This window comes from Canis lupus, chromosome 35 (assembly GCF_048164855.1).
Source record: "Canis lupus baileyi chromosome 35, mCanLup2.hap1, whole genome shotgun sequence".
Taxonomy (NCBI): Eukaryota; Metazoa; Chordata; class Mammalia; order Carnivora; family Canidae; genus Canis; species Canis lupus.
In genome coordinates, this window is record NC_132872.1 from 25810278 (window position 1) to 25828593 (window position 18316).

The 18316-nt window shown below is 39.2% G+C and overlaps 2 protein-coding genes and 1 long non-coding RNA gene across 5 annotated transcripts in view; 1 reads left to right on the top strand and 2 right to left on the bottom strand.

The window, feature by feature from the left end:
* The window catches only part of DCBLD2 (discoidin, CUB and LCCL domain containing 2), an 80344-nt gene that overhangs the window by 56690 nt on the left and 5338 nt on the right, over nt 1-18316 (top strand). For all 3 annotated transcript variants that reach the window (XM_072811691.1, XM_072811689.1, XM_072811690.1), the window contains 8 exons: nt 1295-1335; nt 2164-2379; nt 3158-3282; nt 7868-8018; nt 9011-9097; nt 9237-9362; nt 12339-12432; nt 16006-16055. In XM_072811691.1, the coding sequence (XP_072667792.1) occupies nt 1295-1335; nt 2164-2379; nt 3158-3282; nt 7868-8018; nt 9011-9097; nt 9237-9362; nt 12339-12432; nt 16006-16055 (890 nt within the window). The remainder of the gene's footprint in view (nt 1-1294; nt 1336-2163; nt 2380-3157; nt 3283-7867; nt 8019-9010; nt 9098-9236; nt 9363-12338; nt 12433-16005; nt 16056-18316) is intronic.
* On the bottom strand, nt 977-7202 carry LOC140624798 (uncharacterized). The gene is made up of 2 exons (XR_012024240.1): nt 6997-7202; nt 977-4124 (listed from the first exon to the last, which is right to left on the bottom strand). It is a non-coding gene; the product is annotated as an uncharacterized lncRNA (long non-coding RNA).
* Nucleotides 9845-18316, bottom strand: part of ST3GAL6 (ST3 beta-galactoside alpha-2,3-sialyltransferase 6) — a 69381-nt gene continuing 60909 nt past the window's right edge. The window contains exon 12 of the mRNA XM_072811701.1: nt 9845-10389. The gene's annotated coding sequence lies outside the window, so the exon portion shown is untranslated. The remainder of the gene's footprint in view (nt 10390-18316) is intronic.

Sequence of the window (18316 nt, forward strand, 5' to 3'; positions counted from 1 at the left end):
TACTTCATTTTCAAGATTAGAAGGCATAACAACTCTGTTTCTTATAGACTCTGACCTAGGATGGATTGAGGATAACTGAAATACTTTAAGTTAGATTTTGACATAAATTCAGAAGTAGCAGTATTATGAATCCTCCTCTCATCCAAAGAGAATGTTTTAAGAATGTATCTTTATGGTCACTACAGTTATCTGTTTTATGAAACACAGACAAGGCAACAAACGCAGGAAAGGTTGAAACATTAAATAGAAATCTAATATTTGGGATCTGTTTTGGTAAATCTCACCTGTTAGATGGGCTTAGTCCTATAGACAATACTGAGTCTAATTGAAACCAGCTTCTCTTCAGAGGTTCTTGGCCAGTTTTCATTCAGAAGATGAGAGCATGAGCCATATCCATATTTTTGGTTCATTTAAAACTCTCTAACCACGTATAAACCATTCTTAGCTCACTGGCCATACAAAACAGGCCATGCATGAGCGAGCCATCGTTTGCCCATCCCTGGTTAGAGTTAGCAACCTTTCCTTTTCTTGGTTTCTTCTAGATGATTTTATGCAGAGACTTCTCATTCCTTTCCCCTCTGCTATCTTTAGAAATAATTTTGTCAGTTCTCTTTCTTTCACACCTTAAGAAAAAATAAGGATAGGTTGCATCCACTTGTAATAATCGTTTGAATGTTATGCTAAAGGCAAGAGCATACTCTGATGTTCTGATCTCCCCAAGTTCTTTAGAGTCCTTGGTAAACTACTCCCTTGTCCCACTGCTCCATTCTCCCCAACTGCATTTCCTTGCCTCTTACTTTGAAATCCAGATGCAGTGCTGCATTGTAACACTGAAATTTCTTAGCTGTGTTTATTTTCTGTAACAAATGCAATCTCTTCTGTTTGTAGCCAACTTTTTTCTGTTTACCCAAGGAAACTTAAGCCTCATTCTCTGAGAATTAGTGTACTTGCAACAAAAGCAAATGACACAGAAAAGTTTGAGGAATCAGTTTATTTCCATGAAAGATAAATAAGTACATGTTAAAGGTTACACGGGATTACTTGGCACATTTCATGTATGAGACAGGCACTAGGTACTCGTAGAGAAAGTTGATTATGCTGATTTCAGAAATTGTTCTGCTTTGAAATGAGACCTTTTTTGCCTAAGAATAGCATCGGTTGTCTAACATATAGCCATAGAATATCCTTAGTTCTTTATATAGTAAAGTAAAAACAAAAGAAAAAGTTTTACTTAAGAAAAATATAGGGAAGTCAATATATGAGTGTCACCAAGAACAACCTTTCTCTCTTTCAGGGGACACTTATCTACAAGTCTTTTTACATTTAAGACAAGTGGTAAGCCTCTCATGGACTTTATAACTTATTATAATTTGCATAATAGTTAATATTTTTAAAATATGTAGTATTCCAATTGCTGGTATTTTGCACCTTCTTGTATGTCACAATAATATAATAGATGGAATAAACTGGAGGTTTTATATTTAATAAAGAAATGATCATGTAGCAAGGAAAGTTCCTTAGGAAAGGTTATTTTTTAAATATGTCTGAAGAAGGAATTAATTCAACAGAAAATACTTATTGAGTGCCTTTGATTTGTTAGGCACTGTCCTGGTGCTAGTGAAACAAAGGTGAACAGAATAAACAAGATCCTCCTTTCTTGGAGCTTAGATACTAGTATTGAGAGATTAACAGTAAACAGTAGGTAAATAAATTACTATATATGATGTACTTTTTATAATATTATTGAAGATGTAGAAAAATCGGTCAAGGAAAGCGGATATAGGCAACGCAGGAGTGCCTGGCTTGGAGTTTTAAGTGGGGTCAGGATAGGCCTCATGGAGAATGTGACATCTGAGCAAACACCTAACTGCAGTAGGGAGTGAGTCCTCCACTGGTCTGGAGACAGTATCACAGGGAGAGGATAATGTATTCCCATTAAATTAATGGTTATTGCTTGTGAATAAATATGTCTGTACATTTCCTGATGAGACACAAAGACATGGACCCAAGAAACATTTGCCTACTTTTGTTATTTCTCTATTACAGTATATTATTAGCACAGTGTATATTAATTGCATATACAATAGAAAGTTTCCAGTGAGCAAATTTATACAGATTTTGAATTTATATCTAGAAACCAAATTTCTGTCTTTTTTGTTTCAGGTTGTTATGGAACCCTGGGGATGGAATCTGGTGTGATTGCCGATCCTCAAATAACAGCATCATCTGTGCTGGAATGGACTGACCACACAGGACAAGAGAACAGTTGGAAACCCGAAAAGGCCAGGCTGAAGAAACCTGGGCCTCCCTGGGCTGCTTTTGCCACTGATGAATATCAGTGGTTACAAATAGATCTGAATAAAGAAAAGAAGATAACAGGTCAAGAGACATAATTTTCTAGAATGCTTTATAGTTCTGATTTTATTTGGAAATCTGATGACATCTAAGATTTTCATAGGAAATTAGGTCACTGCCAATTTAATTGTATGGTTTTAAGTTTTCTTTACTGGTGTTAAGTATTCCAAAAGGCGGTTTTATTAAAACGTGGCAGAGTAAAGGTGTTGGTTTTTGATTTTTACTAGCTTTTCGTTTTTATCGTAATAAGATTCTTTTAAGGTAGTGTTTCAATTAAGTGATCTTGATATTTGAAATTACCATCTCTTCTAGTTATTAAAGGAAATTCATGTTCAAGGAGTTCATTTTAAGTGCTATAAATAATATTCTGCATGTGTCTGAATACAAATTTATTTGGAGCAATTTATCAAATGGTCAGTATAATTTATTAGAATTATTAGGTGAGGTAGTTTTGTTAAAGATTTATTTTGATTTGGCACTGAAAAAAATAATTGTTTTAATCCATTCATTCCCAGGCAGTCATTGTTACTTGGTAGATGAGATATATTTTGCAATGACATGAATACAGGCTGTCAAAATAGAACAGTCCTTTCCCTATGTGCTCCCCTAACTCTTGTGTCTCTACAAGGGAACAAAGGCAAGGATTTAGTTGCTATTATAATGAAACCTTGCGCTTGGAGATGGTAATGGGCCATTGGCAAGCATGCTTTAACAGTGCACTTTGGATGTTTGTGCTTCAATGCTGAACAGACTTCAAGGATCAGACTGTGTGCACTAACGAAAGCAACTTTCCATTCCCTAGGCATTGTAACCACTGGCTCCACCATGGTGGAACACAATTACTATGTGTCAGCCTACAGAATTCTATACAGCGATGATGGACAGAGATGGACTGTGTACAGAGAGCCAGGCGTGGAGCAGGATAAGGTAAGATGATTGCCAGGGTGTTTTTGAAAATGGGCCTCTGCCAGAAATCGTGGACATTTTCATGTGCAGTGTTCATGTTAGCTATTGCTAGGTCTTTGCTGTCTCTTGGTTATGTAGGTTGTGTTGGTTATTAGCCGTACTCTTCTAACTGTGGTTAGGAAATTCTCAGTGGTTCTAGGTTCCTTTTGATGATCTCAGATTTCTTAACTCAATTGTTTAGGTACTTGATTAAGAAGTTCTAAAAAGAAGGGGCACCTGGCTGGCTCATGTGGCAAAGCGTGTGACTCTTGATCTCAGGGTCATGAATTTAAACCTCACTTTGAGTGTAGAGCCTACATAAGTGAATGAAGGAATGAATAATTTTCAATCAGTAGTGGTAACTTATTAAAAAAAATTCTAAAAAGGAACTTGTAATTTCTTGTCATAAATAAGTTTTTCCTGTTAATCCACAGAATGATGGAGAGCCTAATTTGTCCCCAGATTTCTTCTATGGAGGCAAGGGGACAACAGACAATAGCTGAAGGCAAAAGTGCATTATAGGATGGGATGTAGACTTGAAAGTTTATTTCAAGATCACTATAGCAAATTGGGGCTTAGAAAACTTTTTTCCTATCTGAAGAGTTTCCTTAGCTTCCATGCTAGTTGTCAAATTGTTTTAGTTCACAGACAGTGATAATGCAGGAATGTTTCAGAGCAGATGATCAGGGGTGGGGAGTGGGGAGTAGTGGCTATCCTCTAGATGACACTTTCACCTGGGCTTCTGGCCTGTGATCCACCACGAGGACCTTGGAACTCGGGGAAGTCCTTGCTCCCAAGGAAGGCCAAGTTCTTCTCATCTAGAACTGAAATTATAAGCACAATTTTTTTTTTCATGAAACTTCCCTGAGTTCCATTTCAATTCTATGATACCCTCCGTTCTCTATCGTATGTATGATTTGCTGATATGTCTTCAATTTCCACTTTTCTTATCTCTCTATTCAGAAAACTCGAGGGGCTCCTTATAATCTGTCATGTGGATCTAAACCCTTCCGTTGTTACTCAAGGCCTCCTTCCTCTCTCTTCTGCGTGATAGCACATGACCTTCATCTTTGGTGAGGCTCTACCCATTGAAGTAAATAACAGTATTGTCTTTGTACCTATCTTCCTTCTGCTTAATAACCTCAAACTTGGCTACTTTTTTACTCTGAGCACATCCATACCTGTTTGTAGAATATGTATTGTACTTGCGGAATATAGTTAACTTTTTGAAATTATAAAAAAGTATCCATGATTCTATTATAAAAACATCTAGCACGATTGAATTATATTTCTGAAAAAGACTTCCTTTTTTGCTTCATTTTTGAAGGATAATTTCATTAGGTATAGAATTCTAGGTTGATTTTGTTTTCCCCTCCACACTTTAACTATGCTGGTCCACTGTTTTCTGGTTTACATTTTTCCAGTAAGAATTCTATCTTTCATGCCTTTGTTCCTCATTATGTAATGTGTCTTTTTATTCCTTGACTGTTTTTAAGATTTTCTTTTTAACATCTATTTGAAGCAATTTGATTATGATGTGCCTTTGTGTAGTTGTCTTCATGTTTCTTCTGCTTGGGCTTCTTTGATCTCTTGGATCTGCTATTTATAATTTGCATCAAATTTAGAAAATTGTAGGCCATGTTTCCTCAAATATGTTTTCTCAAATATGTTGCCTCCCTAATTCTAATTACATGACTATTATGACTCTTAAAGATGTCTCACAGCTTACTGATGCTCTGTTCTTTTTTTTTTTTTTAATCTTTCTCCCAGTTCTAGTTTGGAAAATTTACTGTTTTGCTTTAAGTTCACTAATCTGTTCTGCACTAATATATTAATCCCATCCTGTGTACTTTTATCTTCAACGTTGTATTTTTGCTTCCAGATATTCAGTTTGGTGCTTTTAAAATTTCTTTCAAGTCTCTCCTGAACATACTTATGCTTTTTTCTACCCCTAAAACCTATGGAATATATAGTAACTCTTTTGATGCCCTTCTCTGCTAATTCTGTCTACTAATGTGTCATATGTGAGTCTTTTTATGTGGATGGATATTATGAGTTATATTCCCTGGTAATTTTTGGTTGGTTGCCAAACGTGATGGACTTTTATGTTGTTTGGTGCTAGGGTTGTTTTCTGTTTTCTACATATTTTAGAGCTTTATTCTAAGACACAGGTTACTTGGGAATTATTTGGTCTTTTTAAGGTTTGCATTTTAGCTTTGTTAGGCAGGACCTGAGCAGCTTTTAGTTCTAATTTTTTTTCTGCTACTGAGACAATACTGTTCCAAGTCCTCAACCCAAAGTCTCATACATTATGGGTTTTCTCCATGCTATCTATCGGTAATGTGAGCTGTTCCCAACCCTGCATAGCTCTGAGAATTGTTGGGCTGGCTCCTTTCCAACACTTCTTTTCCCATCCACAGGTCGTTTACTTTACATGCAACTGAAGATTTAAGGGGAAACCCCCCCTACAGATCCAAGAAGTCCCTCTTTGTGCGGTTCTCTTCTCTCCTATACTCTGTCTTGCACATTCTAGCTACTTTGGCTTCTCCATCTCTGAGCTCTGTGTCCTCAATTCAGGAGACCACCAAGGCTCTCTCCAGACAACACTGGGACAATAGAAAGGCTCGCCTCATGTGTCTTTTTTCTCTCAGGGATTCAGTGCGCTATGCTGCCTATTGTCCAGTGTTTCATATATCCTGTCTGATTTTTTCAGATGTGTAAGGCAAAGAGTAAACTTTTAGTCCCTGTTATTCTGTCCTGAAGAGAAGCGGAAGTCCTTACATTGAAGTATATGGAATACCAGTCTCTTGCCTCACTTACGTTAGCCCATCTGCTCTCTCATTGACCTCCAACTCCAGAGTAATTGATGTGTTCATTTCCACACCCTTTCTAAGCATGCACATATGCAGGAACACATACAGATTGAGATGGCTTTTAGGTTTGTTTTCAGAAGATAGCAGTGTATGTACAACTTCATAATATATTACTTTTTAATAGTGTGCCATATCTGTGTGTGGTGATATCTAATAAAATTTAAGTTCTTTGAGAGTGGAAGCTTTGACTTCCGTTTCCATTTTTATCCTCATGACACCTTGCAGACCTTCCTACACTCAGGGGCTTTTAATAAATGCTCATAGATTATAGCAGATCTTTTTTTACTTAGTTCATATAAAATTTTTCTCCCTTAAGCTTTTTCATAAAAATGAAACTATAGTGTGAAGTAAGGCCTCAGGGATAGTTTTTATGTCCTAAAATGATTACGGTTCCTGTTCCACTAAAATAATAGACTGCAAATAATTGCCTTCATTTCAGAGTAATATCTGAGGAAATAATGGAAGTTTACTAGGTAGGGGATTATTATAACTTCAAAACAAACCTTGTAGAAAATGAAGGCTGTTAACACGTCTTAGAAATTTACAGTCTAATACTTTGTGAATCAGCCAAAAGAAAGTAGCTGTATTTGGACATGACTTGATTGAAGAGTTAAACATTAACTTGCTTTCACATCAACTGATAAAAATACAAACCCCTTTGGTTTTAGGCAGCTATCTATCTCTTGGCAGTCTTTAGAAACTAGCCTGGTGATTTCACCCAAAGGAAAAGGGAGGACTTTTTGCTTAGTGGAGCTCTAGAGTTAAGTCAGAAAACTTGGACTCAAGTCACTGCTCGCTTATTGACGTTATCCAGTCCACTTACATTCTGGGAGCTGCAGTTTTCTGGGTCCTGTGTATTTCATGGGGTTGTCCTAGAGAACAGTTGAGATAATTATGTGAAAATGCTTTGTAAATAAGAGCCCTTCAGTGTTATATATTATCATGATATGCTTGAAATGGTTGAGGGGATGAGCTAGTCACTTGAAATCGTATTTTTACCTAATACATAGAATGCATATAATACATAGAATGCATATAATACATAGAATGCATCTGTTGCTGTTTACATGGGTTCATTAAAATTAGGCAGCAGCGTTTCAGAATCACTTGTCTGGTTTAGATAGCAACAAGGAATGAAAGTGGGTTTAACATGAGAACTGTCTTTATGTCGTTTATCCAGTAGGTGGGGGTATCTGACTGTTGCATATTCCTTAGTCGATGTTCACTTTCTGTGCCTCTTCTGTGAGAAAAATTATGAAAAGTACACAGTAAAGCATTTCCTCTAAGACTGTATGTTCAATTATGCTTCACTTTGAAAATTAATATATTTGAACAGTTGGTAATCCCACAGGGCTACAATTCCTAATTTACTAATAGAATTATACTGCCTCACGGGACTGAAACCCTCTTCCCAGTTGCCAAGTTAGCATTTTTATTATGTTTAAATCACATTAAAATCGTTTGTGTATTCAGTACTTTTATAAGTGTTTGATTAAGAATGTGTAGCTTCTTAATAGTTTGTCCAAATTATGATTAATTTATTTTCTGAGAAATTAATTCTTACTGTCATACTTTACAGATGTCATTTAAGACCCAGAGCAAAAAAAAACAAAAAAAACAAAAATGTTTCAGTGGAACAGTATAACCCTGACTTCTGTTGATGTAAAGTACCAATTTTTTGTTGTTTTTTAAAGATATTTCAAGGAAACAAAGATTATCACCAGGATGTGCGTAATAACTTTTTGCCACCAATTGTTGCACGTTTTATTAGAGTGAATCCTACCCAGTGGCAGCAGAAAATTGCCATGAAAATGGAACTGCTTGGATGTCAGTTTATTCCTAAAGGTAAAGCAACAGTATTTTATTTTCACTGGATTAATTTAAAATGGCTTTGCGGCTCTCAGAGAAGATAAGTAATGATAATACGAGTGTTTAGATTTTAATTACAACATCTTCTTAAAGAGGATTTTTATCTTTTTATTTTTTTAAAGATTTTATTTATTTATTTATTCGTGATAGAGAGAGAGAGGCAGAGACACAGGCAGAGGGAGAAGCAGGCTCCATGCCAGGAGCCCAACGCAGGACTCGATTCCGGAACTCCAGGATCACACCCTGGGCCAAAGGCAGGCGCTGAACTGCTGAGCCACCCAGGGATCCTCCTTAAAAAGGATTTTTTAAAAGAAATAGTCATCCTATTAAAAAGCTAGTTACCAGGATGGTTTCCAAAGTTACAAGAAGAAGACAGAGCATCATTGATGAGATAATTCATATAATGAGATTGCTTTTCAGATCTAGTCTCAATCTTCACAATTTCTAATCAGATTCCATGTAGCATAATATCGTATCACAAACACCAGTGGTTATAGCAGTAAGCTTAAGTGCCGTTCCCTTTGAAAAAAAGGAAAAATGTAAGTAGTTTCCCCTCAATATTGTAGAATATTTTAATACGTTGTTTACTGTTGTGTATCTCCAGGACCTGCCCCAACGCCCACACGTAGTGGGCGCTCCACAAACCGTTATTAGATGAAATGAAAGAGTCGTATGTCAAACTGTGATGATACTTCTGTAGCTTTAGAGTTTAACATCATCCACCTCCTCAGTGTCCTCCTTCTAAGAAAATTATTTTTAAGACAGTTATTTAAAAAATGAGAGATCCCAGTAAGCTTATATATGTAATGCATAGTATATTTATCCTTCTGGCATATTGCTCCCTGAGACTTAAAATTACCAAGCAGAAATGAGTACTCTAGGAAATGTTGGAAACATTTAAATTACTGTTTTTTAACTATGACTCTTACCAGCAAAAAGGTATAAACTTTTCTAAACTACTTTTCAAGGTCGTCCTCCAAAGCTTACTCAACCTCCACCTCCTCGGAACAGCAATGACTTCAAAAACACTACAGCCCCTCCAAAAATAGCCAAAGGTATGCTTCCTTTGTAAGTATGAGAATTTAGTATTCCCTGGATTTGTGGTATAATTTTCCATAAATAAAAGCGTTATAAAATATTTTAATCAGGTTGATGTAGATGAAAGAGTAAAGAAGTTTTAAAACTTTTTTCTAGGTCGAGCCCCCAAATTTACTCAACCACTACAACCTCGCAGCAACAATGAGTTTCCTGCACAGACGGAGCAAACGACAGCCACTCCCGATATCAAAAATACTACCGTAACTCCAAGTGTGACCAAAGGTATGCAGATCCAGAAATTAACTCCTGTCACGTGGTAGCATTTTATGTTGTTTGTAACAAATTTTCAGGAGCATTTCCAGCTTTCAAACCCTCAGTTTCTTTTCCTCTTAACTGTGTTTCTTAAGAATAGAAGAAACTTTTATTCCTCTCTAGAAAGGAAACTGCATTGCTCTGATTTCTCTTCTCTGGTGTCATGTAGAATTGTTCTTTAAATATTTAGAAATGGCTGCTGTATTCTGGGTCTCCTCTTGTGATCTTTTCTCCCCACCACAGCTAAACACAAGGAGTCTCTCTTTCTAGAAATAATTAAAACCGTAACAGGTTAATTGTTGTTTGTTTGTTTGTTTGTTTGTAAAAACAAACCTTTTTTCCCCCTTTGGTTACAAATTAATTCGTTGAATAGGGAATTTGGTGGCACAAAGGGAAGAGGGGGGAGAAGAAACCAATTTTGATGAAAACTAAGGCTTTTTTTAAAAAAGTACTATGAGTTCATGTATTTATTAAAAAACTTTGGTCTTTACTTTGAAAATGTTTGCAATCTTAGTTTTTTCAGATTATAAAGATAAATGAAGTAGAATTTATTTTCACATTTTATTGGTGATAAATAAGGCATTAACACATAGGAAGCATAGTACTTTGATTTTACTAGTTGTTGCAAAACAAAATTTCAACTGAATTTGGAAAAAAATCATCAGTGTCACAGAGGAATGAATTTCAATGTTGGCAGATAAAGCATTTTTGAGACCGTGCAGAGAAGAGAAAGCAATTCATCCCGAGGTAACCTGTGCCACACAGAACTTTATTCATTCTCAGTTTTTAAAAATTTGCCTGATTCAAGATAACACACTCCAACTTCGCACATGTCACTTATTCCCGTATCTTCTAAGGTACATTCTAAACAGACCACTTTCTTTCTCACGCTGCTGGAAAAGCTAAAGAGAAGCAAGACTTCTTAGAGACGAGAGACCCCAGTGTCCCACAGAACTTACCGTTCTGTTCTGTGTGAGCAGAGTCCCGGACCACATGCCTGGATGGAAAAACCGTCATTTAAAAGTATTGCTCATCTTAAAATCTGATTATAGAATCTTAAAAATCTCAAGACTAAAAGTGTCCTTGAAGCATTTTCTTCCATAGCCAGGATTCTTGTAAGCTTCAGAAGAATGACAAAGAATGCACAGGTCTTTTCAGTTAAAAGACCTCATGTCTCCTTCTCCCTGGACAGTGGTATATGGGCTTTTTATTATGTTTCAAACCTAAGGAGATTTTTTTTTAAACTTCCAATTAAATCAGACTGTCTACCTGAACGTGAGTGTTCTCTCTCCAGTTTCACAAATTTTAGGGATACCGCACATTTACTTTTCTGAATTCTTCGTGCTTTCTAGAAAGCCTGAGTCCTGATTTCTCTTTTATGTGCTCCTCCTTTTCCAGTTTTACATTCAGGCTGAGAGCAATGCTGGGGAATATCCTATCATGATCAGACTCGTGCCCCTGTAACTTCTTGACTCCTCTGCATGTGGAGCCCCAAGCACCAGCCGGCCGGTCTTTCTATTCTCTGGTCAGCCCATCTGTCTGTTCTCAGACTTCATATTTTTCAAACCCTTGACTCAGAAATTCTTTACTCACTCTCAGTCACCACTTCTACTTTTCAAAGGAGGTAGCAGGTAGAAGGAAGCTCCCTATTTGTGGAACTTGCCAATGCACCTGTGCCCTCTGTCCACACGTGGAAGGGGGGATTCCTAGCACTGGCCGGGGCGGGCCCGCCTTGCGCCCTGGTTCCCACCCATCCAGCTCCTCAGAGGCCCCTCGCCCTCTCCTGTATCCACTGCCTCTTTTTACGGTATGAGGGAGCGTAAGATGCTGTGGGTCAGGCCCCGCAGTGGCTGGCCCTTAGCCCCCAGCAGGATCAGTGGTTGCTGCTGTCGTCCCCGTTGCCACACTGGGGGCGCCAGGCTCGGAGGGAAGCTGATGTCTCAAATGACCTTCTGCAGACCATTTTCTGTGTCTGGGCTGGGACTTCCTTATCTACAGAAGGAGATAAGGGGATTGCGTGATCTCCTGGTGCAAGCTCCTCCTTGCAGGCCGAGCTTTCAATCTCCTCCTTGCGGGCCGAGCTTTGTCCTTTCCTGCCCTGTTGATGCACATTGGCTTTTTCATACTTAACTTTACGATGTTACCTTCCCAGAAGTATTTCCCCCACCAAGTTGCAATGTCATTTCCAGTGGCTGGATAGTGTTTGACTATGCGAAGGATACTATGATGCATTTATTCCCTTCCATTGTTGGGCATTTGGATCATTTCCAGTTTTTCGCTCTTTTGCAGCTACAGAAACAATCCACTTTAAAAATGCGTCTTTGAATGTTGTCTTAATTTTTTTCCCAAGAACAGACTCCATACGTGGAATTGCCACGTATCCCATATTTATGCATACTGCCCCAAAATGAAACAAAGTATCATTTAAAGTCACATAAAAATAACTTTCTTGGCATCCTGTCTAGCATTACTCTTTTAAATATTTGCCAATTCGATGAGTGGAAATAGCATCTTATTCTTGTTTTAACTTCTGTTTCTATGATTACTGGTGAAGCTAACGTGTCGTGGTCACTCGCATCTTTTAATTGTATTGCTCATTCATCTGCTGTTCTGTTGATTGGTTTTGACTTGTAAATTCTGTAATATATAAATTACAGGAACCCTTTATATCAGATATTCAGAACTTACAAGTTTTTCATTTGTCTTTAAGTTTGTCTTGGTGATTTAAAAAGTCACGAAAAATTTTAAGTGTATGCAAAGTTGAAGTAAATAGCGCAATAGACTTCACGTGAACAGTCAAAGCCTCTGCCGTTAACCAAGACAGGCCCACGCTCACTTCATAAATAATGTGTATGGTATTTTCTGAAATAGAAAAGCTTTGAAGGATGATAGGGGTAATAACTTTCCCACTTGTGCTTCGTGACTCTGCCTCTGGTGTGTTTGCAGATGTAGCCTTGGCCGCGGTCCTAGTCCCAGTGCTCGTCATGGTGCTCACCGCTCTCATCCTCCTAGCAGTGTGTGCTTGGCATTGGAGAAGCAGGTTGGTACACAGAGCAGTTCGCCTGATTGATCCAGGAAGGGGTGTTTCCAGGTGTGAAATAGAAACTAAATATAGAAAGGGCACCTGGGGGGCTCAGGGGTTGAGCATCCACCTTTGGCTCAGGGCATGACCCCGGGGTCCTGGGATCGAGTCCCACATCGGGCTCTCCACAGGGAGCCTGCTTCTCTCTCTGCCGGTGTCTCTGCCTCTCTCTCTCTCTCTGTGTCTCTCAGGAATAAACAAACTCTTAAAAAAGAAAAACTAAATATAGAAGGTGAAGTACTATCCACCTTTTTTGAGGAGAGTTAAGGTAGTTATTAAGGTAAAAATACATTTGTTTTATGAGTTTATATCTGATTTTAAATAATTCATTTTAATTTAGAAATTGGGAAAAATAGTTAATTGCACAATAAATTATATAGTTAATCAGGAAAAAAACATTTATTTCTCCTTTCCATAAAAAATGAGTATGTTCAGTAACACAGTGGCTAAGTTCCTTTATTGTACCAGGACCTGCTTTACGTGCTGGAAGATACACATTGATCAGAACAGCCTGCCACATAATAGGTGCTTAAGTAATATTTCCTGAAAGAATCTGCATGAACTATCTCCCAGGTGCTTGGCAAGGCTGACTGATAAGGAGCCATGATATGGCTTCAAGAGTTATTTTTGAGGTGCTGGGGAGCACAGATGTGAGAACCAAGAGCATCATCTGAAGCCTTTCTGCAGGAAGAAGTAATCCTCAAGTTTGTTTTGCCTTAAAGAGAAGGTTGAAGGAAGGTAGAGGCCAGCGCAGCCTCTGTGCTTGAGTGGGGGTAGGCTTGGCCTGGGATGGTGCGGAGGAGGGACCGTGGAGCTGCACCTGGGCCTGGATCGGGAGGCTGCGGGGAGACAGATGGGGGTTCGCTCTGTAGGTGGGCCTCGCCCTGAGGAGGGTGGACCGGATGGCCCGTCCTCAGACCCCCAGGGCTGGCTGGCCACTAGAGAAGGGGGAGGGCTCCAGGATGACCGAAGTTTCTGGCTCGTGCAGTTAGACCCGTAGAGATGTCGTGAGTGGAGATGACAGAGCAGGAGGGACAGGTTTGGTGGAGCAAGAGCATGACTTGATTTGTTCACTGAAATATGTGAGCTCCGGCCTTGGGCTAGGGAGTGATCCTGTGCTGAGAGTCGGGCGGTGAGCCCTAGAGCTCCCAGGCTGGGGGAGGATCCAGAGCGGGAGATGGTCAGCAGTGGTACTGACCGTACGGCGGGGGCCACGGGGGAAGCGGAAGCAGCAGGAGGATCCTGGATTCATGGTCTCGGGAAGGCTGTCTGGACAGAGGGCCAGCAAGTTACTGTGAGAGCAGTAGGGAAAGGAGGGACAGGGGCTCTGGAAAGGTCCAGGGCAGAAAGTTCCAGGTGCTCTTGGGGACCTGGGTAGAAGCAGTAGTAACAATGAGGACCACAGCAATGGCTCGTTTGTATAGACAATTAAAGCTGATTTTAGAGATTATTGTGTTTTACATGGTTCAATTCATTGTAACCTCAAAACCACCTCCAAAGCAGGTCCTGTCTCACAGGAGGAGACCGGACCTACATGACCTGTCTGAGGTCACCCCACCCACACACAGCACAGCAGGGCTCGGGCCTGTGAACCACTGCTGCCCTGTGTGTGCGGTCGTCAGGCAGTCAGGTCTCGTCCACTTGGGTTAAGGCGTAGGAGGTGAGGATTGGGGAGTCAGGTTGTAGGGCAGGTGGGAGGCAAGTCCTGAGGTCAGTTCGGGCTGGTGCTTAAAGGACCCTGTGGAGGGTCAGATTCTCGGGACACAGGTGGAAATCACGCCTGTTCAGGACAGCCTGTTCAGGACAAAACGTCTGAGCTGCAGAAGTGAAGTTCTAGGAATGTGGGTAAGGGCTTGTGGGGTGGCTCAGGCGGTTAAGTGCTGCCTTTGGCTCAGGTCACGATCCCAGGGTCCTGGGATGGAGCCCAGGTCAGGCTCCCTCCCTCTTACTCTGCCCCTCCTGCAGCTCATGCACGTGTACACATGCACGCTTTCTCTCTCAAATAATAAAATCTTTAAAAAATAAAAAACTTAAAAATAAAAAAAAAGAATGTAGTTGAAATTTCTAATGATTGGCTTCAGGAGATGCATGAATGGGGATATGGAGAATAGCTGGGAGGAGAAGAATAATAAACAGAGCTGCAGCCTGCTGAATCCTTGACCCACGCTAAGCACGCCTGTTCTAAGCACTTTACGTGTAATAAATAACCTGAAGCTTTGTCACTTTAGAGTATATAAAATCTTTTTAGTACAACCTTTGGCTGATAATCAGACGGTTAATTTCTTGTCCCAGCCATATAAGGTGTCTAACTTCCACTTAGAATATTTTTGAGAATATTTTTGGTTTCTGTTTACTTTTAAGTCTTAGGATGATTTCAGGATTTTCAACATGTACCTAATTATTAAACCAGGCTTTTAGTGTTGGTTTTACATTCTAGTTTTTAATTAACAGCTTCAGCACCTACCATCTCTTCCAGAAATTTTACATTATCCTGTACTTTGGAAAAAAAAAAAAAAAAAGACCTATTTTAAATCCAGCCAGACTTTAGAGTGAGGAAGATTTTCATGTCAAATAATAAAAATAATGTCTTATACTGGAGAAGAATTGTTTTTAAGTAGGAAAAGCACAAAGCTGAGGCTCTCTTGAGAAAGCCGCATTTGTGATATTGAGCAAGTCCTGTAACTGTCTTGTCCTCGTTCACACACTAGAGTAATTTCTGCTTTCTCTTTAGCTTGCAAAGCATCAATTTGCACTAGATTTGAATTCTTGAGTCAGAACATGTCCTTTTAAGGCTCTTTGTAGATAGTAATCTTCATGGAGAGGAGGGAGGTTTCTCCTGGGTAAGATGCGTCCAGATTCTGTGAGGGGTGGACGAGGGACAGTCCTCTTCTTCATTGCCTTGGCCTCTCAGGCCTGGAGCATCCTGTTCTCACTCTGCCACTTGTCACTGTTGTAGCTTTCATTGACCCAAGCTGGGATGGCCATGGGAATGAACCCGGTGCAGTTACAGAGAACGTGACACTTTAAACTTCTTAGGGGCAAAAGACCACGGAAGAAAGACAGAAAGTTGGGAAAAAGAGCAATGCGGAAGCACATGTGGGGATTTTTTTTCCATAAATTTTGTGAATCAGCTGATTTGCATAGTTTGTATTTGAAACCAAAACAGACCTAACAATAACTTTCCCATAAGAAGCCACGTGTCACCCATGGGTCTTTGATTAGATTGTTTTTGTCTACATACTGAGCCTTTCTTACTCCTTTATCCCTTCACCCCTTGAGTGGGAGGTACCTTGGGTAACAATAATTCTCTCAGGAGGTAGTTGTTTAAAACTCATGGAGAGTCCAGAGTCAGCAGTCAGCAGTGGCAACTTGAAAAGGCGAATGAAATAGAGGACCCTGCCGAGTAGGTCAGCAAATGGAAATGTGTACTCCTGACTAATTATTAACTTTAGTGTTTATCCTAACTTTCAGAGCTGTCTTACTTGGGAACTCACTGTTTGCTAACATGTTTTTTTTTTTGTATTTTTCCAGAAAGAAGAAAACCGAAGGCACCTATGACTTACCTTACTGGGACCGGGCAGGTAACTCAGGGCTTTGCATCCCCTTCCATCAGAGGGAATCCACACCTTGCGGGTGGCAGTAGTGAAGGAGGAAAGTTGTCTTCAGGCCCACATAAACTCCCCAGCACTTGTGAGAACAAATGGTGTTCCTCTAACATTCGGATCATTTTTACTCTTCTGGAAAATCTCTTTTAGTCAACAAGTAATGAAATGAAAAGAGAGGATTTCTTGGAACATGCGCTCTGTTCCGCTCTCCTGGGAAACCTGTGTGGTGTGTCCAATGGATCTGTTTTTCTTGAGGAGACTGGCTCTCTGTGTGGCCTGTGTGAGCACTGTGTAAAGAGGTCGTGGTCTTGGTAACACTGTGTGTTTGTCCCTCTGCTGGGGGTACTTTCCAAGTATAGTCTAGCAGTTGAGGAACTGTCAGGCCTGCCATCTCTGCCATGATGAGCTGTTGTTTTCTGAATTCCTACGCTGTGTGGCAGGGGGCAGGTGGTAGCAGAGGACGCCAGAGGCCCCCTATAGCGTCCTACTTTCCAGTCTGGCTGGAAATAGAAGGACTGGAATAGAAGGCAAAAGGGTTCACTGCTGTGACTAGGGTAGAAGAGACCACGTGCTGGGGGTAGAGTCTGTGCTGCCAACGCCCCAAGGTAGATCATGGGAAGCATTTCTTCAGAAAAACTTACTAAAAAAAACCAGCCTACAACAGACAAACAGGTATCTGGCTGCACTTTTATAGCAGTGATTTGCTTCTGTATATGCTTTTGATAGAAATTTCTACCATGCTCTGCATTGCACTAGACATCCTATCAAAGAAAAAGAAACAAGCTTGAACAACTTACAGATTTAGAACAAGAACAAACTAAACCCAAAACTACCAGAAGGAAGAAAAACAAAATGAAGAATGGGAAAATAGAGAAAATTGGGTGAAACCAAATGTTCTTTGAAAAGATTGACAAAACTGACAAGCTTTTAGTTAGATGGAATAAGAAAAAAGATTCAAACTACTAAAATCAGAAAAAAGTGCAGGCATCACTATGATTCTAAAGAAATAAAAAGGATTAGGAGAGTATTATGAACATCATATGCCAAAAATTGAATAACCTAGACGAAATGGACAAATTTCCAGAAATATAAAACCTACCAAGAATGAATCACAAAGAAATAGAAAATCTGAATAGAGCTGTAACTTCTAAAGAGATTGAGTCAATAATCAAAACTCAAAAAAGAAAAATCCTAACAAACATTTAAAGTAGAATTAAACCTTAAAGTTTACACACACACACACACACACACACACACACACACAAAAGCTGTTCACACCAGTAACTGAGCCAAGTAGCAGAATACAAAGCATGTTAAATCCGTTTCATTTCTGTGCACAGTGAACGATCTGAAATTATAAAAAACAGTTTCAGTTACAATTGCGTCAAAAAGAATAAAATACTTAGGAGCTCATTTAACCAAGAAGGTAAAAGACTTGTACAATACAAACTATAAAAATTGCTAAAGAAATTTAAAAAGATACAAATGAAAACACCTCCTATGTGCATGGGTTGAAAACGTAATATTGTTAACATGCCGGTACTACTACCCAGAGCAATCAACAGATTCAGTGGCGATCCCTATCAACATGTGTATGATATTCTGTACAAATGGAAAAACCCATTCTAAAATTCATATAGAATTTCAAGGGACTCCAAATAGGACAGTCTTGAAAAAAATAAAACTGGAAGATTTTACAGTCATCAAAACAGTGTGGTACTGGCATAAATATACACCAGTGGAATGGAGAGCCCAGGGATCAATACTCATAAATATGGACAAATGATTGTTGGCAAGGGTGCCAGGACCATTGGGGAAATGACAGTCTTCAGTAAATGGTGCTGAGAACAATGGATGTCCATATATAAAAGAATGAAGTTGAACTCCTTTTTAACACCATTTGTAAAAATTAACTCAAAAGTGGGTGAAAACACCAAAATGTAATATCTTAGTAAGACTCAAAAAAAAAAAAAAAAAAAGGGACAAAAAACTTGATGACAATGGTGTTGGCAATGACTTCTTAGCTATGACACCAGATGCACAAATTTCAAAAGAAATAAAATAGACTAGATGCCTGGAAATGTAAAATTTTTGTGCATCAGCATATATTATCCACAGCATAAAAAGGCAACCCACAGAATGGGAGAAAATATTGGCAAATCCTGTATTGGCTAAAGGATTAACATCCGGAATATATAGAGAACTTCTAAAACACAACAACAAAAAACAATTCACAA